We start from the raw sequence: 27,026 nt of genomic DNA on the forward strand, positions 1-27,026 counted from the left end.
GAGAAAAAGAGTCTAACTTAACATCAATGGTACTAAGAGTAGCTGTAGATAATATTACATCTGTGGGATGATTACTGGTAATTTTTTCTCTAATGATTAAAATTTTATTTGTGAAGAAGTTCGTGAAGTCATTACTAGTTAACGTTAAAGGGATGGTTGGCTCAACAGAGCTCTGACTGTTTGTCAGCCTGGCTACAGAGCTGAAGAGAAACCTGGGGTTGTTCTTATTTTCTTCAATCAGTGATGAATAGTAAGATGTTCTGGCTTTGCAGATAGTATCTAACGTTTCTAAGGTACTTAGAATGAGACAATTTACTGGAGGAGCTTATCACAAGCTTGCTGAGATCTCAGTCATTAGAAAATCGATTTCTCCAGACTTCAGCTTGGAACATCGAGTTTGGACCAATCAGTATATGCAATCTTTCCATACAGGGAGCAAGAACTTTGTAATGACATGTTTGACTACACAGCCAGCTATGCTGACACCTCTACGCCCTTTAAAGCTCTTCACATCATAACTGTCTTTTCTTCTTCTCTCCTCATGGGTCATTGATCTGACTGGTTACCCTGTGGTATATGATGATAACCATTTTTTTCATCCATCCAATCACCTGTCATGCATTTTTTTTTAAATCCTTCCCCTTTCCAAAACAGACTTCACAGAATCAGCCTAGAAAAGGACTGTTTTTTAATGCAGTGGTTAACACGTGTGCCTATCACATAAATATCCCTGGTATTGCATGAGACACAAATTCCTGGAAGAGTTGTGTCGGGAAGACTATCCTGCTTAAAAATCTGCACCAGCGTGTGGGTCCATCTGCTGTGGCAACCGCCTGCAAATGGGGGAGTGGCGGAAAGGAGCTTTCAGAGCCCAGAACCAGTTTAAAAGGCAAGCTGGTGCAGTTAGTGTTAGCGAAAGGGTGTATCTGAACCAAAAACATGGTCGTGATGTACAAATGTAAATCAGTTTATAAAAGTTATATAAATAAAAACTGTCATGATGATGTAGGGTCTTGCTGTACATTAAATTGGGTTATTGGGTTATTGTATATAATAACATCTTATAAAAAACTGTAAGTTTGGATATTTACCATTAAATACTGTGGCGGTTGTGGCTCAAAGAGTTGGGTGTTCGTCTCGTAACCGGAAGGTTGCCGGTTCGAGCCCCGGACAGTCTCGGTCGTTGTGTCCTTGGGCAAGACACTTCACCCATTGCCTACTGGTGGTGGTCAGAGGGCCCGGTGGCGCCAGTGTCCAGCAGCCTCGCCTCTGTCAGTGCGCCCCAGGGTGGCTGTGGCTACAATGTAGCTGCCATCACCAGTGTGTGAATGGGTGTGTAAAGCGCTTTGGGGCCTTAGGGACTAGTAAAGCGCTATACAAAATACAGGACATTTACTTCACCTACCGCCTACTGGTGACGGCCAGAGGAGCCGATGGCGTGATATGGCAGCCTCGCCCCAGGGCAGCTGTGGCTACAACTGTAGCTTGCCTCCACCAGTGTGTAACTGTGAGAGTGAATGAATAGTGGCATTGTAAAGCGCTTTGAGGGCCCTGAAAAGCGCTATATAAATCCAATCCATTATTATTATTATTATTATTGTTATTATTATAAAGAAATATCAATTATGTTGTTTTCTTTACATATCGTTAGCTTCATAGCATAAGTGCCTAAGTCATTTTTTTGTGATGACATAGGCAGACGGACAGGATGATGCAGCAGTGGTAGGGGAGTAAAGTTAGGCAAAAATCTCAATTTGACCAAAAAATGACTTAGGCACTTATGCTATGAAGCTAACGATATTTATAAATATTTATTAAACTGACAGTATACTCAAAGCAGATGGAGGTAGATAAGGCTAATGCTTTTTCATTGGAAAACTGTCAACTTTTTTTTCATGTGAATGTGATGGCCTTCTTTGAATTAATATTCATTTGTTTTTTATGTGTATTAAAACTTGTTACTTATATGTTGGAAATACAGATTTGATTGATTGATTGATTGATTGATTGATTGATTGATTGATTGATTGATTGATTGATTGATGTGCTCTATAAATAAAGATTGTTGTTGATTGATTGATTGATTGATTGATTGATTGATTGATTGATTGATTGATTGATTGATCCTTCTCTCAGACGAACCAAATTCTGACAGCTGGATGTCTGTTACTGAAAAAAATCAGATAATGTGGGGGTGGCTGCGTTTCAGTCTGAGGTGGTCACGGCCACCTTTAGCTCTGGCCCTGTTCCTGTAGGAAATATCTGCTTCTTTATTAACAGCTACATGTACAACCACCAAGTCACTATTTTTTTCTGTGCTACACTGTATGAGCCTCCTGTGTTGGAAGACCAGCTGCTGGTGGGGTCCGCGATGACGCAGAAGCAGAAAAGTAAAGTAAAATATAATAATTAAGATTTGAATAACAATACTGTTTATTATTTACACTAATAAATCTCTATTTATCCTGAGTAAATAGCGTTTGAATGACTCATGTTGATTATAAGCCTTAATTCCATCGGTTCGTTTAGATTTCTTCAAATATATCGTGTTAAAATATTTAAGAACAATTTGCAATCAGCCTTTCTAAGACGCTTATTTTATTTTATTTTATTTTATTTTATTTTATTTTATTTTTTTTATTTTATTGATTGGTAAAGGCTGGTACTGAGCCCAGGATCTCTCTATTTCGAACTTTTCTCTTGTTTTTTTGCCTTGGTACTTACTTTAACTGCCTCCACCTAAAGAATTCTTATTTAGATATCACACAATCATTTAAAATACAAACATGGCATTTTATGTTAAATTCAACATGCGTAATCGCAAATACAACATGTGATGTCCGTTTCTGAGGGGCAGATTTTCGAGTCGTCTCAGAGATTTAAACTTCTCGTTTTTGTACAAATCGAGAGAGAGAAGAGTCACCGGTGGGAGGAGAGTGCGGGGTTTAATTCACCTTATTCAAAGTTCGTGAGCGCGTGTTTTGATGGGCAAGCCTTTTGGAGAGCGTGGGGGCTGAGCAATCAGACGGACCCGACTGAACTTCCTTCCTCGCCTGGACCTGAGGGGAGGAAAAAAACGAAGGAGACGAGAAAAAACAGGTCGACGCTTTTATAAATGGGGACTGTGCTCAGCTTTCAGCCGCTGTATCAGCTTCAGGTCGTCAAACACAGACGTTCACGCCACCGGAGTAACAATCGGAGGCCTTTTTAAGATCGGCACCATGATTCCGAGAATGCTTCTTTTCTCTCTGCTTTTCCCCTGCGGGCTGCAGGAAGCTCTCCTCTCTCCGCTCGTACGTTGTTCCAAGAATGCATTTTGTGCTTTCAACGTTCCCGTGGATCTTCGAGGCGCCAAAGAAACGTGTGAAAAATATTCTGGAAGCTTATATCAGTTCAACTCCAAGGAAGAACTTGGTGATTTAACGACTCTAACCAGACTCAGCGGTAAATACTGGCTCCAGAGCAGCGAGACGGGTCCGAACTGCCCTGTGGTCTCCATGATGGAGGGACAGGGCGCCACAGTGGTGAGGGTTCCGTGTCAAGACCAAAAGCTGGACGGATTTTTCTGCCAGATGACCGAGTATTGCAGTCCGTTGAATGCGTCGCCGGGCACAGCTGTGAACTACACCTTAGAGACCTTTAAGTTCGGTTATTCGGAGGTTTTTCCACTGGGAACCACGGCTGAAGAACGAAAGCTCGGTGGTAAATATCCAGACTCGAAGCACTTGTGCTACGACAAGTGGCTGAAAGCTCCGTGGAAATGTGAGGTGATGGGTGGAGGCTGCGAGCACGAGTGCGATTCTTCAGTACCCGGCTGCGTCTGTCCCACCGGGCTCGTCCTCCATCGTAATAACGTCTCTTGCTCCACGGGCCCGTGCACAGAGTGCGCGCAAGGATCCCAGCGGGAGGATGACAGCTTCCAGTGCAAGTGCAACAAAGGCCACGACCTGGGCCAGGGGGGGAAGAGCTCCGTGGAGGCGGATGAATGTAAGGCATGCACAGCTGATCAGATGTGTGTGAGTACGCGCGAGGGCCATGAGTGCAGGTGCAGATTTCGCGGCTTCGTTTTGGAGGAGGGAGAGTGCCTAAATCTAACGATCTGTAAATCCTGCGAGCACGACTGCGCTAAAGTCAACGGGGAGTACCGGTGTGTGTGCCGGCGCGACTACATGGTGTCACCGTCAGACCCCACCAAGTGTACGCTGAACTGCACCGAGAGGGACTGCAGATGCAGCTCATCGGCAGGCTGCGAATGCCTCGATGGCTACGTTAAAGACAACGTGAACGGCACAGACTTTTGCACAGATATAGACGAATGCGAGGCTCAGCGTATGTGTGACCACGTGTGTGAAAACTTCTTCGGTGGTTACAGGTGTCGCTGCCGCGAAGGCTTCCAGCTGCGGGACAATGGCAAGTGCGTGAGCCTATCCGAGGAGCAGGAGGAAGAAGACGATGGCTCAGGCTCTCCCTCTCTGAGCGTCACATCAACCGGCGAGCCGACCAGCGCTCACCCGGCTTCACTGCCCCCCTATATCAAAACCGGCAGCGTCCTGGGCATCGCCGTGTTCATCATGCTGGTTGGCGTGCTGCTGGTTTTCCTGCTGAGGAACATCTTTAAACGTTGCGGAAGTCTTGAACTCCCACCCCTCAAACGACCAGATATAGATATCTTCTATCTGCAGCAGGTGACCACGGAGACCTACAAGAGGCTGTCCTTCGACAAGCAGATTAAAAATGACACCCAGAAACTTGAACTGAACCTGTGAAGTCGCACAGCTGAGCCTTCATTTCAAGTCAAACGCACTGGTTTCTCCGCGGAGAGGCTTCATAGCCCAGCACTGCAATAAATGGCACATAGTAAATTTAGAGTATAGACGCTGCACATTAAGATATTCATCTGAATGTTTTCTACATGGGAGCACAGTTACTGGCCTATGGTTTGTATTCCACTAAAACACATTCTGGCCAGTTTATGGGGTGTCATTTGTGCCAAAATTATGCTGACAAGCGTGGAGTCATTTATTTCTTGTCTACTTTGAGCAAAATTGTTTTCGCATGCAGGCTGTTTGAGTTAACCCTCACAGCACCTTTAATTTTGCTCTCCTGCATTGTTCAGCATGTGGGCCCGATGTGCCGCTTGAGCGTTATGTCTTCCTTCTAGTTGTTTGTAAAGAAAACATATTTTTGAATTGTATGTAATAATATCCAGAATAAGAATTCATTTTTCAAAAACTACTCAAACAAAATCCAGAAAAATATACAAAAAATAGTTTTCAATTAAATATTAGATGGAACTGCAAAAAGATGTTGGAAGATGTCGTGAAAAATCATCGCACAGTCTGTTTGTTAAAATAGTGTGGCACAGATTAATTCAGGATTCGATTCAAAGTTGAAAAGCAGAAACAAATACTTCATCGGATAAATTACCGACAGTTTGCAGTAATGTATAAATGATACTATGATGGAAGAAATCTGACAGTAATGGTACTGAAAAGTTTATCTATAGCTAGAGTCCCATTCCAAATAAGCTCATAACAGCCATGCTGTTACAAGGCGATCCATCTTATTGGTCCTCAAGAAAATGCTTTTGTATTTGAGAAGTTAAACCTTGCGGTCACTCTCCAGTTTTGAAGGAGCTACTGTTGCTCTTTGTAGCCTTAACAACTTACCGTGACTGACGTTTGCTCACAAAATTGGCCCCAAACAAGACATTTTGGAGTGAATCGCCAAATTCTCTTTATGTATGATTTCCCTGGATGTAAAACTTTGATTATTATGTTTATTTTTTTGTGGACATGAGGAATGTCCATAAAAAATTCCCTTGAATTCCCTTGAATAAAAGAGGGAAGAAATAGTATTCTAATGGAGACTCTTTGTATATCAGAAACAAACATTTTGTCATGTCTGTGCAATCCTAATGCTCGCATCATACGAGGTTGAATGTTATGGTCTTTGCTGTGTAACAGAGCGATCTGGACTGATCATGAATGTAAATCTGTGCTGCTATGGTTTTGTATACAAAATACCACTCTGTGCAACTGTTAGCTTTCACTTGTTACTGTCTTTGCTAATTTTGGAGTCAATATTACCCTTTTTCTTTCCTCATATTTTATTTTTTTAGACAAACCTGGTGTAACACTGTTTAAATTGCTATTAAATGGTTAACTTTCAGAATCAGAAACTTTATTGTCATTGTCACAGGTACAACGAAATTAAGAATGGTCCCCGATCATTGCATCATCCCTAGTAATATCAAAATATAAATAAAACAATAAAATTCAATAAATAAAATACTTAAAATACTAATAAGACGTAACAGTAAACATTCACACTGGTCCAAAGGCCACAGGACTCTTTGGGAACTCAAGAGTCCTTTAAAGTCACACAAGACGGGCTGATAAATGTGCACTTGTTTTGCATGTGATAAATCAGTGATCATGCAAACCAAAGTGAAATATTTTGATAAATGTGTTATCATTTCTCTGGTTTTACTATTTCTGCTGTCTGTGTCAGAGCTGGGGTCACACTCAGACACATTGTCAGTGTTAGCAGTGAAAAAAAAAGATGTACGCTTCTGGGTGTGAAAAGCAAAAGATAACACAAAGGGAACAAATGCAGGGGGATAAAGGTATGTTTCCATCAACAATTACTGTGTTTTATGACCTCATTAAAGATAAGACTCAAACAAGCAGACCAGAGAACATATGTGATGTTCATGTGTGAGTCATGTTCCTACATAGTCCTGATGCTTTCATCCTGTAATGTAAAAACGCTGCATTAGCTAAAGTTATACTATAAGGATAAGTTGTTACTGATTTGGCTGCTTTTTCTGGAATAAATGTAACCATGGATTCCTGACCTGATGGACTGTGCTAGTCACATAGTCAGAGGGATGTCCTCCGATCCTCAGCATATCCCACTGACGTGCTATGTAACCTGCATTGTGTCTTTATGAATCAGAACCTCTGATTTCTTTGCAGTTATAGTCCAAAATTGTTACACTTCAGTTAGCTGTTTCATTTAGTAAGACCGACTTTGGGTCTTGTTCCCTTTCAAAAGTTACAGTTTGCTATAAGTTTTTAAAATAAACTCAACTCATTCCATCACGTGTCCCCAGGAGCACTGTCAGAATATTTGGAAGCAACAAACAACAACAAAGCCGCCGTGATGCTCCCCCATGACGACAGAACAACGGGTGAGTGTTTCCTACAGATTAATATGGACTTAGCCTGTGAGATATGTTTATCACTAACAAATGCATTTGCTTTTAATATGACATATTTGTTGTTTTTATTCCATCTCTGAAAAGTGAAGAGCTCTTTTCCCTACAAATAGTTGGTCTTTCAATTTTTCTTTTCTATCCTTTTTATATTAGAAAATGATTTTTAGGTTTGTGTTAAATTGCATTTGATATATCCTCTTTGGTCAAGCTGACAGAAAAGCTTCAAATCAAACTATGCGCAGGGCTCCATAACAACTTGGGCCTGCTCTGAGGGCATCATAGAGCACACAACAACAGAGCCAAGCAAAAATGCATGGAATTCTGCTTTTAAAAGGCTTATCTCTTGTCTTCCATGAAAGTCAACACTTTACAGCTGTTAATTTCGTTCTTATTCTACCTTGTTGTGAGATAGTAATACTTAAATGCCCAAAAAAAACATGTAAAAACTGTAGAACCTGAGGGAAGCGGGGTTAAAACATCTGACCCCAGAAATGCTGCTCGATAACAGACATGCTACATAAGAGAGAGATGGGAGGGGTTTATTGCAAACAGAGGGGAGGGGTCCGTTTGATGACCTCCGCCCCCCCCTTACGTGCACACGGCTTCGCTGCGTACGTGCGTAAAAGCCGTGCGTAATTGTGGGGATGTGGTCTAGCCCGCTCAGAGAGCTGAGGGGCAAAGTGAGGAGCAGCCGGCTGATTAAGAGCGACTTCCTTCCTCTGTCGGGACACTGACATGGAGTTGATGGGCTATAAATGCCAGCTAAAGGGTTCTTCACACAAACAGGCCCATACTCTGACGGGACGCACATAAACTTAAAGGAAGACAGCCGAGGGTCAAACATGAATCCTGTCCTGCAGTTGGCGGTCCTGCTGCTGCTCTCGCTGGTGAACAGAGTCGGCAGTATAGCCCCGAGTGGGGGGTACTGCATCAATAACCAGTGTTTTGCTGTGTTCAGAGACCCGAACGATTTCAGCAGAGCGCAAAATGAATGTAGAGATCAAGAGGGGCAACTAATGACCGTGCGCTCATCTGTAGAACACGATGTTCTTTCTGTTCTGCTGGGAAACTTTAAGGGGAGCTTCTGGATCGGTTTACATCGACCACTCCGCTGCCCAGACCCCGTTGCCAGGCTGAGGGGCTACGAGTGGGTGACTAAAGACGACGAGAGTGACTTCTCAAACTGGCTGCCAGACTTTAACATGAACTGCTCTTCTCAGCGCTGCGTCTCAGTTTCCCCAGAATTGGACTTCAGATGGAGCCAGAAACCGTGCCAGGATCAGGCCGCCGGGTTTCTCTGTGAGTACACCAGCGTTGGCATGTGCCAAAGTCAAGAAGAGTCACCGGGAGAGACTGTCATGTACACCACTCCGTATGGGTTTGTGGTCAGAGACTTGCTGTCTGCGCCTCCTGGAAGCACCGCTCTCCGGATGCCATCTGAGACCAAATATCTGTGCTACGCAGAGATGTGGCAGCCGGCGCCCTGGAACTGCGAGATGGACGAAGGCGGGTGTGAGTATAAATGCACGGAGAGTCCTAACAAGACGCCTTCGTGCTACTGCCCACCAGGAAAAACCCTTAATCCTGCGAATAAAGTGACCTGCGAGCAGCAGCTCGTGGTAGACCCGTGTCTGGCGCTGAGCTGCGAGCAGATCTGCTACATGAACGGAGACTCCTACGCGTGCATGTGTGATCGTGGCTTTCAGCTGGCGGATGACGCCAGGTCGTGCGTGGACTTCAATGACTGCAACGACCCGCGGCAGTGTCCCGGGGAGAACTCCGTGTGCGTCAACAAACCCGGCGGGTTCGAATGCATCTGCAAGGCGGGATACTCCACGCGCAACGGCCAGTGCGTCGACGTGAACGAGTGCGTGTCTGGTCCGTGTGAGCATGAGTGTCACAACACCCACGGTAGCTACAAGTGCTCGTGTTATGATGGATACCGAGTGGACCCGAAGTCAGCGAATAAGTGCAAGCTGTTCTGCGGGAAGGAGGAATGCCCCGCGGAGTGTGACCCGAACAATAATTTCCAGTGTTACTGTCCCGACGGCTACGTAGTCGAGGAGAGAGTGGACAGTACCGTGTGCATAGACATGGACGAATGCAGTGACCTTTACTGCGAACAGAAATGTCAGAACACATTCGGGAGCTACGTGTGCTTCTGCTCTCTGGGATATGTGCTAGTGGACGGATACAAGTGCGTAGAAAGCGATGACGACAGCTCTGAAGGGACATCGGCACCAGACACTCCCACTACCATATCGGTACCATATCCAGATCCAACCAGGCAGCCCTCGGGGGGAGTGCCACCGGGGGGTCTGGTGGGAATAATAATTTTCACTGCGGTTTTTATCGTTCTCGTGGTCTTTCTGGCGGATCGCGCCATCAGACGCAGGGCGAAGAGGACGAACAGCATTGCGCTCAAAGCTGAGGAGGGCGAGGATCACGGCTTCCATCAAGTGAAAGCTGAAAGCTGAGCCAAGCAGAGACGGTTTAAGCATGACACGTGAATGTACAGTGAGAGGTTTACCGGAACTTTGCAAATTGCATTAACAGTGGAAGGAAAAGGGAAAGTGTCCACAGCACTGCAGAAATATTACATGTTACAAACAGTTTTTTTTGTGGAAGGACATGCCCTTCATTTTATTTACCGTTCAGGTACAGATGCCATGTGATGACAAAGGACTTCAAATTCTAAAATATTAATAAATGTTTTTGATAATGTTTATGTCTGGGGCTTCTTTTTCCCTTTTAACCTTTTTTCTGAATCGATAGAAAACAGCATGTCACCCTTTGAATGCACAGCACCCTAAACCCACCACTAAATCGCTCACTTTGTTGGCAAAACCTTAAACACTTTTGCCTTGTTGGAAATAGTTTGCAGATCTTGTTTGATCTTACTGTAAACAGATTTTGCACAAAGCTGGCATCAGGAAGCAGAAGTTAAACATATCTACAGCACAGACGTCATTTACTAAATATAATGACCGGAAATACCTTCACTATAAGCCAGCAAGAGTGAGCTCACACTTGATACCAATATTGAATGGGAACAATCTAAGAGGCAGATAAAGAAGAGTGCCACAGAAGGAGGGGAGAGATGAGAAGGGTCATTTCAGTGGAAATTTGAGCAACTGTGATAAATTGTGTTCTTGAGAATTGAATGCAACCCCACATGAATTTTTTTAAGGAAGTGTACAAATAAAAATAATTTCACCATTCTTTCCTGAAATACGTGTTTGGCCTATTTAAACGAACTCACTGATGAAAGCGCTCATTGTCATATTTTCCTAATAAACTTTACAAAAGCATTAATCAGTTAGTTTCCCAACAAAACACTAGATCTAGCAACCACTCAACATACTCATGTTTCCAGTATCAGTATTATAACATCTGAAGGATTAACTTGTGAAGTCAAGCTTAGTGTTTTTAGGGACTACATTAAGAGTTAATGTCAGATAAATAACTGCATAAATATTTAGGCAGTATATCACACTTGTAAATATGCCACCATGATGAAAAGTAAGTGGTGAATATTTTATTTAGCAAAATCTCCCAAAGCAGTTCTTCATCACGTAATACACTCAGTGCTGATGTGTGGTGTCTGTGTGCTTATTTCTTAGATAATGAATGATTGACACGGTCCTTTAATCATACAGAGATGTGTGATTATTTATATGAACAACATCTACGTGATGTGGAGGGAGAAAAGTTTGAAACTCGCCACCTTATAAGTAAATGATATAAAACATAAACATTTACTGTTGGGTTTTACCAAAAATACAAAAATAAACTGACAAAAATTACTGGAATATCTTATGATTGGTTAAGACGTTTGTCTTGGCAGTGGTGAAAAGAAGGGCAATGGCCTTCCTTGTTTTCACGCACAGCTTGACTGCGCCATCATGTGGAGAAAATGGTGACTTACAGCCTCAGGAAGGACCCAGCATAGTGTTTCCAGTGACGAGTCACACACAGGGAGGCTGCATAGGAGGATGGAGAGATGACGATTCTAAGGACTGACTGACAGGTGCCTAAGATCATGCACTACTTTTTACTTTTACTCCTAACGTTTGTAAACCAATATCTGTGCTTACGTCTTACATTTTCAAAACAGGCTCATTACTTTTGCTTTAATACATTACTGTTAGCGTCATAATGTCACATAAAAACAGATGCCAAAGTCAGTGGTTAAAAGTTGGACAGTTTTTTTTTCAGTGTGTTGCTAGCTAAAGGTCCAGCTGCTGTTTTTCCCACAGAGAGAAAAGAGAGTTAACTTTACTCAGAGATGGAGGAAGACGTAAGCAAGAGAAAGAAGAGGTTAGATTTAAAGGTAAAGACTGCTCAATGGGATTTAATAAACTGGAATTTTAAGCTTACACGTCCTCACGTTTCTAAATCAGATATTGGGTCTGTACATGTGACATTATCTTTTTTCATATTGTGAAAACTGCTGCAAATCAAACTGAGGCAGATTGCTGTGGCATTTAAAGACTGCAAGAAAATCCTCTGCAGATTAGTGCAGGATAAACAGGTTAGATTGGTGTGCTGTGATGGATCTAAAGTAAAGAACAGTGTGTGAGTGGTGCACAGTGGCCGTGGTTTCATGCTCACGGTTAGCTTACATCAAATTTAGCGGAGATTCATATGACTTTAGCTGATGATACTGAGATCATCCGACTAAATTCCAACTTTATACCATCTAGAAAAAAAACAGCAGTGTAGCGGACGGACAACTCATGAGACATCTGGTTGAAGTTGTGTACCTCCAAAAGAGCAGCAGGTCAGCTGCTCACAGCCTGTACACAATAGACAATAAGCAATAGAAATTATTGTGAGTTATGAGTCTTTTCCCCCACACTGAGCCATTACAGCCAATTTTAATGTTCCCACATCTGCTGAATCCACTTTAACCTCTGACTGTACACATTTTCCACCCTCTACCAAGCTGAGCATAATTAGAATAAAAAAGTTAGACTAAGGTTTGTATTCCAATCTCCTGATATTATTTTACCATCATGTTAATATAGCACAGAGAAATAAAAACATCATGCAAAGAGCTACTTTACACTTTCTTGAGTACATTTCAGAGCCTGTACTTTTTTACTTTTACCCGAGTAAAGAATTTCAATCAGTACCTCAACTTTTAACAGTAGTATTTGTACTTCTACTTAAGTACCGAATGTTTGTACTTTTGTGACACTGTTGAGCTCATGTTATTCCATTATAAATATATTATGATTAACATATAAAATAAGCACAGTGCTGGTGTGTAGGGCTGTTACATTCATTTTTAAAAGAAATATTATTCATTTGATTTTTTTTTTAACTTAAAAGTCAACAAGAGCAACACAAACCCCTGACCTATTAAAATGTCTTTTTGTTCCTCATTTCCTCTGAATAAATCCTGAGCAGGCTCAATGAGATGGAGGAACAACACAGTGACAAACCCGACTGCTGAAGTTCTGTATGAACTGGAAAACCTACGAACATCCAAGGAAAAGCTGAGTTTATTTTCCTCAAAGCTCAGATGGAACATGTGGCTCTTCCCCTAGCTTCTTGTGTCACTTTACAGTTTTGCCATATTATTGTGTTATTTGTTGGAATTTAGGGTCTGTGAGCAAAAGCAGAAGTTTTTGCTCGGGAAGTAACTGTGACCTCATTTTCAGAGGTTTCTTGGACATCTAATGGTTGTGAAATATGTCCAACTTTTCTCTTCTACTTAAACAACTGAGAGCACCTTGAGCACAGAGGAGAAAAAGGTGTGCACTGAGAATGATTTTGAATTTTGAGTGTTGTCAGACTGACAACAGTCTGGGGAATAACAGTATATAGAAAATGAACACAAGGATCAGATCGTACTTTGCTCCTCATTGTCTTTGAAAAAACAAGAGCAGACAAAACCAATTCAGTAAATGCACTTTTATGTGTTTGGTATAGTAATCTGTCTTAATCTGTTTTTATTTTTAACGTTTTATTTCCTATATGGGGAAAGTCGTGTCAGCCTTGTGCTGAGAGGGCTCTGGTCGTCTGCGCACCGCTTTACAGTCAGGAAATCTTGTCTCACATCACTTTATACTGTAAGACAAAGACCCTACAGTGTTGCTCTAGGACAAATGTTTGCTCAGATTTACTGATGTAGTAAATGCAATTTGGTAATCAAAGGCGAGTTTGTGGCCATAACTGACTACATATACATGCTGTATCATGAGTGGGCAGACAAGGATGTAAATAAAGGAGAAGGAAAGCCAATATTACAGTATGGCAGACACTCTGCTTGGTAGCTTTGACGGGGCTCGGGTGGTACTCTGGTGGTACTTTTCTGCATTCAAAATGACATAAATTTTAACATAAACTGGCTGAGATTTTTCACAGTAAGTGTGATCAGTAGCCTTTTATATTTAAATACATACATGTTACATACTAATATAACCAGAACAGAGCATAACCATGTTGCGTAAAAGAAGGCAAAGTTTACAAAGGAAGGAGAGATTTGTTCACTTGGGAAATTGCGAAATTGTCGTTTTGTCAGACTGGAGAAGATCAACTCTCAGTCCAGACAGAGCGAGGTGGTGCAGGTTTGAACGGGTTTGTCGCTTCGTCCGGTACAGGTAAGATTTTCACTTTATTATCAGCTAATTTGTGAGGAGAAAGCTCGGTACCGCCTCGCCCGCCTCCCCGACCGTCTAAGGAGAAGGTTAAAAAGTGTGTTTGTGTTTCCGAAAGTTGTTTATCGTTTCCGACTCGGAATCAACCAGACAACGTTGTTAAAAATAGTCGTACTGTTCAATAAGCCCGTCAGTGTAATGAGAGCTCGGACTGTAAACACAAAACAAACTCGGACTGTAAACAAACCGACAACAACTCCGAAGTGATTCACAGATCGGGTCCACCTGCAGGCAAACGGCAGGAAACGGCTAACAAGTAATGCAACGTAAAAGGTTCAAACCTTTAGTAGGCTGTGCTGAAATGAAGATACTGAAATTTTACAGACTACAGCTTTATTATCAACAAACAAAATGTCAAATCTCGTTCGTGCTTGCCACCTCGCTAAACCCAGGGGCGTCACCAGGGGGTTAAATATTTCCAAACTTGGTATTTGTGCACAGGATTACGCTGATGTTCAAACTCCTACCATGTTTTCACCTTAACGCAACTGCAAGGTTATCTTTCATGCACAGAAATGATTTAGTGTATAATGAACTTCTAACGTATGGACAGAACAAATTAAGAGGTGTTGATTCTTATTATTTATTGTGCTTTCGTTAAGTCGCAAACCCCTGTGTGTCTGAAGGGTTTGCAGATTCTAATGCAGGGCTGAGGAATAAACACGTTGTTGAGTCTCCGCTAGCACTGGGTGCAGCCAGTAATTGTTAGCTGGGTTTCACCATAACTAGTTAGTAGGTAACTAAACTGGATGCACAGCAGTTTTTGTGCTGTCCCTGCCTTTTGGCACCTTCTTCGGTTCCTCTTCTGGTGGGACACTGCACTGGGACCTTTTGTGTGCTTTGCTTCTGGGAACTTTCACAGTTACAGGAATGGCTGTACAGAAACTACCAGGCCCATTTTTTCTTTAGGGCTCAAATGTTTCAGCCAGGTTTCACAGGCTCTGTTGTACTTAACTTGAACAAAAATCTACTCCCAGCGATAGATAAAGGCAACTTTTGGACTGAATTGAGACAGAAAAAAAACTAAAACTAAAGGTTTAAACATTTGACAGGCACAAACGTTAATATAATGAACTTATATCGGGAGTGGCAGGTGTAGCACCAGGATCAATCACTGCAATATGACACATTCTGCTGTCCGGTCCATATTAGCTCAGGCAAACACGCCAGCTAGTCAAAGGAGCTTTGTAGTCCGAGTTGACATCAGATATGAATTGCTGTGTTAAACACTTGTGCGAGTGAACCATCAACCTGCGTGTTTATGTTCTCACTTTATTGAATATTTCACATATTTGTTCAGCTACAACAATGAAACACGATTACCTAATCAAAGCTTTGCTGTTTGTGTCTGTACAGATTGAGGACAGAATGTGGATGTTGGTCCTTCAGTTGATTTGCACTGGTTTGTGCCTAAAGGTACGTTTATAATACTGACTTCATTCAGCTGATTGGTTTCAAACATAACAGAGGACCACAGAATATAATGACTAATCTCAAATCCATTCATCTATTAAGTTAGTCGTTTTGGATTTTTTAAGCAGTCTTCAGGAACAGTTCTCCAGGCTTCTTGAATGACATTCAAAACTTTTCTTTGGCTGTTTCTTCTTTTGTTCTCTTCTCTGACAAGATCATCCCACATTGCTTCAACAATGTTGAGGTCTGAGCTCTGGGGAGGTCAACCATGACTGATGGTGTTCTGCTGTGTTTTTCTATCCATGTATGCTTTTCTGCATTGGCACTAGCAGTGTGTTTGGGATAACTGTCATGCAGAAAATGGACACCGTTCACTATACAAATTCATGGTGGGTCTAAAATCTGACCTTTCCACTGAGACCATTTCTGATGAGGCTTCAGTGAACAGTAGATGGGTCAACTGAAGGCTCAGATGCATGTCTCAGGTTCTGTCAGGTCATTGTGGGATTTCTTCTTTTCTCCTTCATTTGTCAAGTTTGTGCAGGACACACTGTCAACCATGATGGGAAAATAATATTTTTTTGCTAGTCAAACCTGTTACTTTGGCATTTTTGGTGCATTTAACTTCAGAAATTGGAACAAATGATGTGTTTGCTACTGGTTGCTGGTATAAAAGTGCCTAAAATACAATTTCAAATGGGTTCTTTGCTAAATAGAGAAGACACATATTCAGCCCTTGGGTTAGGCACCTTTTTGTCTTTAGGCCAGTGTTAAGTGGCGTTACAAATGACAAAAACAAACATGTAAAGGTGTAAGTATCATACTGAAAATGAGTGAAACAGTAGCCAGAGAAACACTCTATCTGACTTTCAGAGGGCCTGGATAACTGTTGCTGAAGACCAGGTAAGTCTGCTTCCATGGAAGTAGGGCTGCCACGATTAGTTGACTATCAAAATCGTCGACGACTAATTTAATAGTCGATGCGTCGTTTGAAGCTTTGTAAGATCCCAAAAGACGCAGGAATAAGTAGCAGGATTTAAGAGTGTAATAACGGACTGAAACATAAGATGGCAGCACTGCATGTACAAGGATGCCAGCTGCCATTAAACCCCGAAGAAGAAGTAGCTCTGTCCCAGAATAGACCCTGTGCACGAGAAAATGCTAACTTCCTGGTTTGAGACCGGATGTGGGATTGTACATTTCCAGTAGCTTTACTTTGTGGTCAATCGCTACTGTGAAGATATACTCCATGTGCCAAAACTCAAAAACGGAAAGATCGCGTTAAGTTACAAAGAGAAGGTGGGAACACTCACCACTGCTGTGTCATAAAAAATCTAATGATCAATTTTGACGTTTAAAGCGTTTAGATCGATCAGTTGTTTACACTCCCCACAGGAGTTTCCGCACCGGAAGTAGCATGCTAACGTGCTCATATCTATTCATAGCATTCATTCATAAAAATGCTGATAAACTCAATTTATTTGAGTTGTCTTAACTTAGAAAAACTAAGTAAGCTGGAAGTTTTGCTTCTCAGTGCGGAAGGATGAAAGATGTGGTTTGAAAATGCCACATCACTACCGTCCTCCTCCCTAGCACGGATCAGTCCGCATGTTCATGGTGCACTTGTTATGGAATATGTTGAGCAAACCTGGAGAAGCTTCAGCTCAAGATATTATTGTTGTCATTGCTGTGGATCTTTGCCTGATACACTGACTTGGTGAGTAAATGTTTACTCTTATTCAGCTGTTAGTGTGGAGGGTATTTTCAATCCATAGCCATAACTAACTAACTAACTAACTAACTAACTAACTATATATATATATATATCATGTTTAACATGAGTAGCAAAAGACTGCAAGGTTGAAAACGATATGCCGGCAGTTAGCTGTGCTCGTGGACTCTATCGAGCCTTGACCTCCCGGTCAGCTATCGCGCTGGTGGATAACAGAGCTCTCCGAAAACGTGGAAGCACTTTTGCAAATATGTGATATTTTTATAAATTAAGTAGATATTTGAGCTTTACACAGCTACATTCTCGCCTGAAAATATCTTAAAAGGTTATTTTGTGACCCAGAAAGGGTAATCTGGGGAAAAGGAGGATCGCATTTGTCGGTCGCAGTTGTCGGAGTCTGTGCGTACTTGTAAGCGCTGCAATGGCGGAGGAGCGAGGCTAAAAACTTTTTCTGGGTCACAAAATAGACTTTTAAGATATTTTCAGGCGAGAATGTAGCTGTGTAAAGTTCAAGTATCTGCTCGATTTATCAAGACATCACATATTTGCAAAAATGCTCAGACGTTTTCGGAGACGTCCATTTGTTTTTTTTTTCATACTTTGTGGCAGCTTTTGAACATCTGTGGCATCTATTAATGTCAAATCTAGCCTTTGTTTAACAACATAAGCAAACTGCTTTTATATTTAACCACTTTTCTGTTTTATTACATTTTAAATAATAATAATAACAATAGTATTTGTTTTGTTAAAAATGTGTTTAAAAACAAGTTTTGTTGTGAAAGCTATAATCCAGATTAGTGGCCGGTTAAATGGTTAACATCTAGGTTGGCTTTATACTTGAGAATAAAGTAATACAGCTTTTCCTTCTAAAGAATTAAGTTAAATTCCACAGTTGAATCATAAGAAACATTATGTTACATATAAACAGTGTTGGGTAAGTTACTTTAAATTAGTAACTAAGTTACATTACTAGTTACTTCTATCAAAAGTAACTCAGTTACTTCAAGTTACTCGTTACTTTCAAAGTAACTAGTTACTAGGGAAAGTAACTTTGGTTTTACTCAGAATTCTCTTGTTAATGTGTTGCTTCCATAACTTTGCCAGTCTTCTAGTTTGCTTACTTGCCACAGTGCACTGTGCCACCTACCAAAGGAAAAGATAATGTGCATATTTCCACGAGAGAAATCCCACACCTGGGCCGTCGTTGACCGCCGCCATGATTCTAGCCTACGTCACAGCATCATGCGCGCCTTTTACATCCAACACAAAAACTGCAGTCGTGGTGCTTTGATTGTACTCAGAACTCGGAAATTCTGCCTTCTGAATAGGAAGATGTAGGTAACACCAGACTGCAGATGAGCTGCATACAGAGCTGGACTGGGACAGAAAATCGTCCTGGGCATTTTGACTAGAGACCGGCCCACCATTATAGGAAAAATCATAAAGCCTTTGAATGAAAATAAACACTGTTGTGACAGTGATGTTCACTGTTCTGATGGTATATATGCATCAATCTATCAATCGTTTGTTGTAAGATTCAGATAATTATTTTTTAAAAGCTAGACATTTTAAATGAGAATAAGAAAGAAAAGTATTTCTTTGTGCCCCCCATTCCCTGTTAATGCCCTACATGCCCCCCTGGCAACACTTTGCTAGATCCGCCCCTGCACAGTTACCAGCTGTCAGCTGCTTAGAAAAGGATCCTGGTGTTATTTGTCTCTCAGAAACAGTTCATAACTTCCCTTCAACTCATTCATGTCACCTAAAAGGTAAACCTGTTTCTCCATCACAGCTCTGATGATCCAGTAAGGACATCTCCTGGTTTCATCCTCGTGTTTCCCTCTCACCACATATCCAAACCAATATCATGACCAGCAGGTTTACAGCTGTGGCTCCAGCAAACATCAGCTGATACTAGAAATTAATATTAAATAAATTATAACAACAGCTGATCAAGCTTAAACGTGCTGCTGTTGTTTAGCGCGACATCCGCTGGTTTCCTCTTTCTGGCGCAAAGTGAGCGATAAACAAACAAGAGAGCCGATCAGCTGATCATTGATCAGTTTCATGATTGAAGTAGCAACAGGAGAGGCAGGGGGAGAGGATGAGAGAAGAAGAAGCAGCTGTGCAGCGTAAACACAGAATAACTGCAGCTTTGTGTCTTTTTCATTGTAGCTGAATTACGGGACAAACTGTTCCTTTTCACCTCAATAAGAAACGCGTAATATTTTCTCTGAATACCAGACGGGACGGTTGGCAACTCTAATAACTTATGAACAAAATAAAGTTCAACATCATTAACATCATAGCACCCACCCAGCTGTATAGAAACTCCGTCATGCTAGCTAGCACGCAGTACGGAAAAAGTCAGCATAACGAAAATAAACTCCACCTAAACTTGGTTCATATCTGACCCAGAGAGACTGCAGGTCAGAACTTCTTACCTGAAGTTCAGTTCACACTTGGACCGGCGGTCGCCTCGGGTCTCTCTTCCTTCTGCGTCCCCTTTCCTTCCTCCACCTGCTGCCTCCACCACTTGCTAATGTTACTGAATCTGTGGAAGCTCCGCGATAGCCACCACACACGAAGTAACGAGTAACGAGCCTATCTAAATCCCAGTAACGACTAATGCGTTCCTGGTTTTGGCATAATAACTAGTTACCGTGCTCGTTACCACAGTAATAACGTAGTTACTGTAACGCGTTACTTAACGCGTTAGTCCCAACACTGCATATAAACCCTGCCATATGTTAGACCTGGTCATTTTGCTTATAAGAAACTTTATATATTGGAAGTTAGCTTTTAATAAGCATGTAATGATGATATAGATGGTCTTTTTTTAAACACATATCTCTTTAGGCCTAAACTGACAGTGCCAATACCACACATTCAGACACAGTAGTAGATGGTGTTTTTAATACTATGTTAGTCTAATTTGGTTGTATGGGGTCTACATGGACCCTCTGTGTTGTAAGTTATTATGACTGCACAGCCATTAAGGATCAAATCAACTTCTGAAAAATGTTGTTTTTTCTCCCTCTGCTTGCTTCTTACTGTCTTTGAGGCTCGGGACCAGCACTCCTGCTGTTGGACAGAAAGACATCAGTAAGTATTTTGGTTTTCCAATATATTAGCAACTGTCAGTGACATTTATATTAATCAGGCTGGACTTTAATCATACTTTAGATCAGCCTGTTTTACTTATTGTTTTATTTGTGCTTTGGTTTGGGGAAGTTGTTTCTTTACTGATCTTTTCCTGTCTTCTGTTATTAGACTTGAGATATGACTGCACTATGCTGTTGCTGGGACTCCAGTTAATTCTACAAGACGTGCTGTGTAAGTAAACAAACAACAACAGTTTGTCTGCATTTCTTGAAAGATCACATCCCCCAAACTTAGTTTAGAGGGTCTACACTGTATATAGTGAAGTCTGCAAGTTTTCTAACAGCAAAATTTGTTTTGTGCCCAAATCATTTTGCACATCATTAGAATGAAAGTTATTGGCCATGTTTGCATAGCCCTTTTTAAAATGATGCTTTCATGGCATTATTGTGTGTTGGGTGGTGGTCACGGCTATCCAGACTGACAGTGGGACATTGAATGTCACCTCTCTGGTGGGGAGGGGGCCTGAGATTGTCTAAATTGGAGTCTGTTTTATACCAAATGCAGAAAAAAATGTTTTAAGAAAGCAATTAAGTTCATGTCCAAAAAATATGATTGTTTGCTTGCAGGACACCAGGAGAGATGAGTCCTCCGTCACAGATGGTGTGGTCAGTGAAGATGGTCGCCTGCAGGTTCAAGCTCATTGCATCTCCAACCCACATCCACTGCCACTGTACTGAAGGGAAGTTACAGACCTTCTTCTGCACCTACATGTGGATCACCTCGATCCATGACAGTCATTCAGGCAGTAATGCCTGGACTGGAAACAAGCATCCTTAAAACATTACAACATTCCAGCTCCTGTGTTGGAATGAAAAACAAATGTGTTGTTTAAATCAGAGACTGCACTTGTGACAGAACAACAAATATTTTATTTTGATTATATAAGTAATGTAAGTACAAAACGAACTTGTGGTAGGCCTAAACTTATTTTCAGAATAATTACATCTGAGACTTTGTTTCATTGTAAGATTATAACAGTGATGGCAACATAACTGTTTGTTGCTCAGCAGAACAGTGTCAAGTATGTTGGCTGTTATACTTTGTTGTGTTTGAAAATAAAAGTTGGGCTGATTTTAACCTTAATACCAAAAGTGTTGCTAATTATTTTTAGTCATATTCAGGTTACCACAAATAGTTTTTTCATTTAGTTGAACTTGAAATTTTTGTCAGTAGGTAAACAATTAGTATTGTACAGTCAGAAATATCAAGTTATTCTTAATACTGCAGACTTGCGATGAATAAGTTGTCCTAACAGTCATCTTAAGTAAGCTTTACTTAGTTTTTTAGGAGGCAACGAGTTTGCATATTTTTTTGAGTTCTGGAAACTACATAGGTATTTACTCTGTACTCTAAGTGAATAAGTTGCCTTAACTTAGTCATCTTAAGTAAAACTATTCAATTTTTTTGAGGCAACGAATTTACTTTTTTTGAGTTCTGTGAACTAATTACATTTTACAGTGTGTTATATTTTAGGTAGCAAAGAGCAGACGGCTGAGTTTATTAAACTTCACCTAAACAATCTGTAGATTTCATTAAAATTTAATAAACTATCATCTTATCTTTATTTTTAGCTTTAAACACTTAAAGCTGTAAGCTAATGATAGTTATATAAGAGCAGATGCTGATGGTGCAATAAGCTGTACGTTTTACGTCCAATGGATGATGATCTGATTAGTCGATTAATCGCAAAAATAATCGGTGACTAGTCGACAATCCAAATAATCGGTTGTGGCAGCCCTACATGGAAGTTATACATAAAGACATTTGGGGGGGGGGGCTACTAATCATGAAAATGAAGCTTTGACTTTGATTTTTTTTTCTTACTAAATAATTTCACATGTAATTTTGCTGACTTCATCGCTTGATTTTTGTTATGTATCCCTCCCATCTGCAGGTAACAGTATCCTACCAAACATGCCGTTTGAGGGGACAAAGAGCCTGGTGTGGCTTTCAGAACCACTACTGGGTTCCTGCTCTGCCCCACAACATCACCCACCTCTATCTGCAGAGTAACCACATCAGTGAGATTAACAGCACCTCGCTCAGAGACTTTAAGGAGTTGCAAGTATTAAATCTTGAAAGTCAGGATCAAACACTCGTCATATGGAACAACGCTTTCCTCGGGCAGAGAAAGTTAACAGAATTGATGCTCGGTTCTAATCTGGGCCTCAAACTGCAGCCGAGGGCATTTGCAGGACTGTTCAATTTACAAAACCTGTCTTTGTATTATTGTAGTCTGACAGACTCCATACTATCAGAAAGCTATCTGGAACCACTTTTGTCCTTGGAAGTCCTTGATCTCTCGTTCAACAACATAACGAGACTGCGGCCAGGTCCATTCTTTTCAAGATTCAGAAAGTTCACGCAGCTGAAACTCAAACTAAATAAGATCGAAAACATATGTGAAGAAGATCTTGTAAGTTTCAGGGGTAAAAGGTTTGAGCTCCTGAACTTGGACTCCAACAAGTTATACCACAATGATGAATGGGGAAACTGTGGGAACCCTTTCAAAGAGCTAGCCTTCGATGTTCTCGATTTAACTTCCAGTGGACTAAATGTGAACGAAACAAGGCAGTTTTTCAAAGCATTAGAAGGGACTCCGATTTCTCATCTTAAATACTCTGGAATCTTGGGCAAAGGGTTTTCACATGAGAACTTCCCAGATCCAGATAAAAACACATTTGAAGGCCTGAAAAACAGTGCAGTGAAAAGTTTGGATGTCTCTAACAACCGCATATTTGCTTTGCAGAGTGCCGTGTTCAGTCATCTAAGAGATGCAAAGAAGATCGATATTTCACTAAACAGAATCAATCAGATTAACAGAAATGCTTTTGATGGTCTTCAGGATCATTTACTAATACTCAACTTGTCATCCAACCTTTTAGGACAAATACATTCTCACACATTCACCAATCTGAGAGAACTTAGGATATTGGACTTGTCCCAAAACCACATTGGTGTTTTGGGATACAAAGCATTCAGCGGTCTCCCTAACTTACAGTATTTAGATCTGGCATCAAACTCACTGCGAGAACTGGGTTTTCCTACATCACTACCAAATTTAGAATATCTGTTTTTGAGAGATAATAAGTTGAAATCTCGCAATGGAATTGATGACTTGGCCATGAACAGTATCCATGTCGATATTTCAGAAAATAGATTAACAAATATGGAGGATGTATTTTTCATTTTAACTTATTTCTCGAGACTTCGGGTTTTATTCTATGGTGACAACATCATCAAGTGGTGCAAACGAAACTATGTGTTTGAACCTCTTAATAACAGTTTGAAAGTGCTAGATCTTCATGATAGTTCCCTGCAGATAATTTGGGCACAGGGGCAGTGCCTCGACTTGTTTGACCATCTTGAAAATCTGATCGGTTTAAATATAAGCCTTAATTCACTCACGACCCTCCCAAATGGGATCTTCAGGGGTCTCAGCTCAATCATAGAGATGGACCTTTCGTACAATGCCTTGACCTTTTTGCAGCCAGATGTTTTTCCCATCAGCCTGAAATGGCTCCATATTTCAAACAACTTCCTAGCCTCCCCCGACCCTATGACATTTCAGTCTCTCAGCATTCTCAGTCTGTCAGCAACTCGCTTTCACTGTGACTGCAATCTGGGGAACTTCCTGGAGTGGCTGAACACAACTAATGTCACGTTTTTGAGCCCAATTGAAGACTTAAGATGCGAGTTTCCAGCTGCTTTCCAGGGCCTTCCTCTGCTGAATTACTCCACAATCATCGAACCATGTGAGACGGATCCCGAACAGGCAGTCCAAGGTCTAAAGTTTGCTGTCTTCCTTTTCTCTGCCTCACTCATCATTATTGTCCTTCTTACTGGAATCATTTACGCTCGTCTCCGAGGACAAATATTCATCATCTACAAAAAGATCATCAGCAGGGTTCTCAAGGGTCCCAAACTGATGCCTCTTGTGGATGAGATGAGGTATGATGCGTTTATCTGTTTTAGCAACAGGGACTACCGGTGGGTGGAGGCTGCTTTACTAAAGAAGCTGGATAACCAGTTTTCAGAAGAGAATCTTTTTCACTGTTGTTTCGAGGCCCGAGACTTCCTGCCAGGTGAGGATCACCTTTCAAACATCAGAGATGCCATCTGGAGCAGCAGGAAGACTTTGTGCATTGTCTCTAAGGATTTCCTTAAAGGTACTGGACTCTGATTAAGATGCTTTGCTATGCCCTTAAATAGGCCGTTACAGCAGGAAAACCCTGCAACGGGGTAGGGAACGTTGGTCCTCGAGGGCCGGTGTCCTGCAGGATTTAGAGCTCACCCTGGGTCTCCACACCTGAATCAAATCATTAGTTCATTACCAGGCCTCTGGAGAACTTCAAGACATGTTGAGGAGATAGTTTAACATTTAAATCAGCTGTGTTGGATCAAGGACACATCTAAAACCTGCAGGAAGCCTGGAGTTCCCTACCCCTACCCCCCAACAATGTAGCTGAATTAAAACAGTTCTAGAAAAAAGAGTGGGACAAAATTCCCCCACAGCCGTGTAAAAAATAGTCTCATTGCTAATTATCACAAATGCTTGACTGCAGCCAAAGGTGGTACAACCAATTATTAGATTTAGGGGCAGACACTTTTTCTGCATAGAGCCAGGCAGGTTTGGATAGGTTTTTAAAAGATTTTAGCTTTAACAAATGAAATTATTTAAAAACTGCATTTCTGTATTTGCTCGGTTAACCTTTCTCTTATATAAAAATATGTGTCACCTAAAACATAAGTGTAATAATTAAATGGACTTCCCGATTCAAATCGAATTTCGTTTGACTAAAGCGATATCGATTCATTAAATCCTGAATCAATTTTTTAATATAAATGCATTTTGCCAGAAACGCCAGAAGCTCAAGTTAAAGCTTCTCAAAACAATTTAAACATCTGCCAAACAGTTAAAAATGCAAATGATTAAAGAGCAGGTAAACGGGAAAAGGTGTAAAGCACAAAGCGCAGATTTCCCCCGTTCACCCGCCATCCACCCACCCATATGTGGACACGCCGCCAAAAGGCGGTGTCTCACAGATTCTGAAGCTGCAGGTTTCGTCATGAAGTCCCTCTTATTCTGCAGTTTTGCTTCCAGTGTATTGATAAATGATCATAATTATAGTATTTCTGACTGTCTGAGTCAAAAAATGAGTGAAATAATGAATGAAACAGAATCTGGGATTGAATCGAATCAGTTATAGAAATCAGTGACGATGCCCAGCCATACTGGTTTAACATGAAGGATGCTCGGGAAAGATGGAGGTAGGCAATCTGCTACGGCGAGCCCTGAGAGGATCAGCAGAAAGAATGATTATTAATGCTAAGCTAACCATCTATTGTAATGTATACATGGCTGACGTTGTACTGATGGTAAGCCAACCACTAGTCATTGTAACTCATGTTGTAAACAAATAGAAATGGAATCAGCACTGCTGTCTCTTCTTCCTGTATATAAAACAACAGACGTGTTGCATTTCTTAATTTAAACTGCTAGCATGCTTAGTAGTACCATAGCTAATAAGGCTTTTATTTTCACTTTCTTCATTACAGTAAAATAATTGCATGTGGGTTAAATACTTCCTTATTTTAAAAAAATGTAAGTTCATTAGATCATTTAAACATGAGCAAAATTACCACAGTAGTTTCTCTTTGCAGATGGCTGGTGCTTGGAAGCGTTTACTTTAGCCCAAGGCCGGACGCTGGAGGAACTGACAAATGTCTTAATTATGTTGGTGGTAGGGAAGGTGAGTATGAGCTGTTAACATAACAACAGCAATAATATATTATCCACTAAGTGTTTGTATGTTTTTATCGTGTAAAAAAGCGTTATTGTAATAGCTGAGTTAGTTTTGGTCACCTGTAAAATCTATTCAGTGTTCACTAAGCTGTAGCTCTAATTTCCAACGTGTTGAAATACAATATATTTTTTGCAACTAAATGATGATTTATATCACTGAGTGTGTAAATCAGTGCGAGCTGCCACGCTCACATATAAAGGTTATGTGACCAGTTTTCAATGTAAAATATAAATTACAGCAGATTTAAATGGTAACCAAAGTCATGCTTTAGGTCTGAGAACTGTGTGTGGCAACAGGTTAGCAGATAACTGAAAGTCCTGTACAAACCTGGTAGGTGTCGGACTGCATGCAGATTTCAATTAACCTCGCCTCTGCCAGTGCGCCCCATGGCGGCTTTGGCTACAGTGTAGCATCACCAGTGTGTGAATGGGTGGATGACTGAACGTATAAAGCGCTTTGGAGTCCTCAGGGACCAAGTAAAGCGCTATACAAATACAGGCCATTTACCACTTTTTTTTTTGCTTTCCACAAAGCAGAAAACTGGTGATGTTGATTCTTACTGAATTCATCCCAAACATGTTTCAGTTTTTGACTTAAAACTCCTACATTGCATCCAAAGGTGGCTCACTACCAGCTGATGAAGTGCAATGCAGTCAGAGCTTTTGTCCAGAGGAAAGAGTACCTCACTTGGCCAGAGGACCCTCAGGATATGGAGTGGTTTTATGAACGTCTCATCTCAGATATACTCAAAGACAGTAAGGTGAAAAAGCTCAAAGAGGACAAGCCTGAGCCCGGGGGGCCTGAAGTTCAGCCGGAGAGCCACGACGGGATTAATGCCGAGAACATAAAAGAAACTTCCATGTGAACTTTGTTTCTGCTGCTGTTTAGGAAGCCTACTGTCCTGTGAAAATGAAAACTGGTGGCTTTGTAAAACGCAGCAACAGATTCAGTCCTGTGGTCTCAGCCTCAGATACTCAACTAATCAAAGTGATGTCATGACAAAAATGAATGACCAACAA

At 41.2% G+C, this 27,026-nt stretch overlaps 2 protein-coding genes and 1 long non-coding RNA gene across 4 annotated transcripts; all 3 read left to right on the plus strand.

Moving 5' to 3' along the window:
* The first annotated feature begins 7,854 nt into the window (after positions 1 to 7,854).
* On the plus strand, positions 7,855 to 9,950 carry thbd (thrombomodulin). Its single transcript, XM_005724777.2, has one exon. The coding sequence runs from the start codon at positions 7,978 to 7,980 to the stop codon at positions 9,697 to 9,699; it is 1,722 nt and encodes a 573-aa protein (XP_005724834.1). The 5' UTR covers positions 7,855 to 7,977; the 3' UTR covers positions 9,700 to 9,950.
* Positions 9,951 to 13,739: 3,789 nt separating this feature from the next.
* Positions 13,740 to 26,991, plus strand: tlr5a (toll-like receptor 5a). 2 transcript variants are annotated; one of them, XM_005724778.1, is made up of 5 exons: positions 13,740 to 13,833; positions 15,247 to 15,306; positions 22,095 to 24,369; positions 25,865 to 25,953; positions 26,627 to 26,991. In XM_005724778.1, the coding sequence occupies exons 2-5, from the start codon at positions 15,259 to 15,261 to the stop codon at positions 26,870 to 26,872; spliced, it is 2,658 nt and encodes an 885-aa protein (XP_005724835.1). In that variant the 5' UTR covers positions 13,740 to 13,833; positions 15,247 to 15,258; the 3' UTR covers positions 26,873 to 26,991. The 2 variants fall into 2 exon arrangements, with proteins under 2 accessions (XP_005724835.1, XP_005724836.1); XM_005724779.1 differs by lacking the exon at positions 26,627 to 26,991 and having other exon boundaries at positions 22,095 to 24,151; positions 24,267 to 24,369; positions 25,865 to 25,950.
* On the plus strand, positions 19,718 to 21,283 carry LOC102207365 (uncharacterized). Its single transcript, XR_311489.2, has 3 exons — positions 19,718 to 20,140; positions 20,309 to 20,371; positions 20,767 to 21,283. It is a non-coding gene; the product is annotated as an uncharacterized LOC102207365 (long non-coding RNA).
* Positions 26,992 to 27,026: the final 35 nt, after the last annotated feature.

Source organism: Pundamilia nyererei, unplaced genomic scaffold (assembly GCF_000239375.1).
Source record: "Pundamilia nyererei isolate P.nyererei 1_Seehausen unplaced genomic scaffold, PunNye1.0 scaffold00013, whole genome shotgun sequence".
Classification (NCBI taxonomy): Eukaryota; Metazoa; Chordata; class Actinopteri; order Cichliformes; family Cichlidae; genus Pundamilia; species Pundamilia nyererei.

Bases quoted from the DNA above. Each gene is read 5' to 3' on its own strand.
- tlr5a (XM_005724778.1), top strand. From the start codon at position 15,259: ATGTGGATGTTGGTCCTTCAGTTGATTTGCACTGGTTTGTGCCTAAAG. The intron at 15,307-22,094 runs GTACGTTTATAA...TCCCATCTGCAG, and splicing joins GCACTGGTTTGTGCCTAAAG to GTAACAGTATCCTACCAAAC. The intron at 24,370-25,864 runs GTACTGGACTCT...TTCTCTTTGCAG, and splicing joins CTCTAAGGATTTCCTTAAAG to ATGGCTGGTGCTTGGAAGCG.
- thbd (XM_005724777.2), top strand. From the start codon at position 7,978: ATGCCAGCTAAAGGGTTCTTCACACAAACAGGCCCATACTCTGACGGG.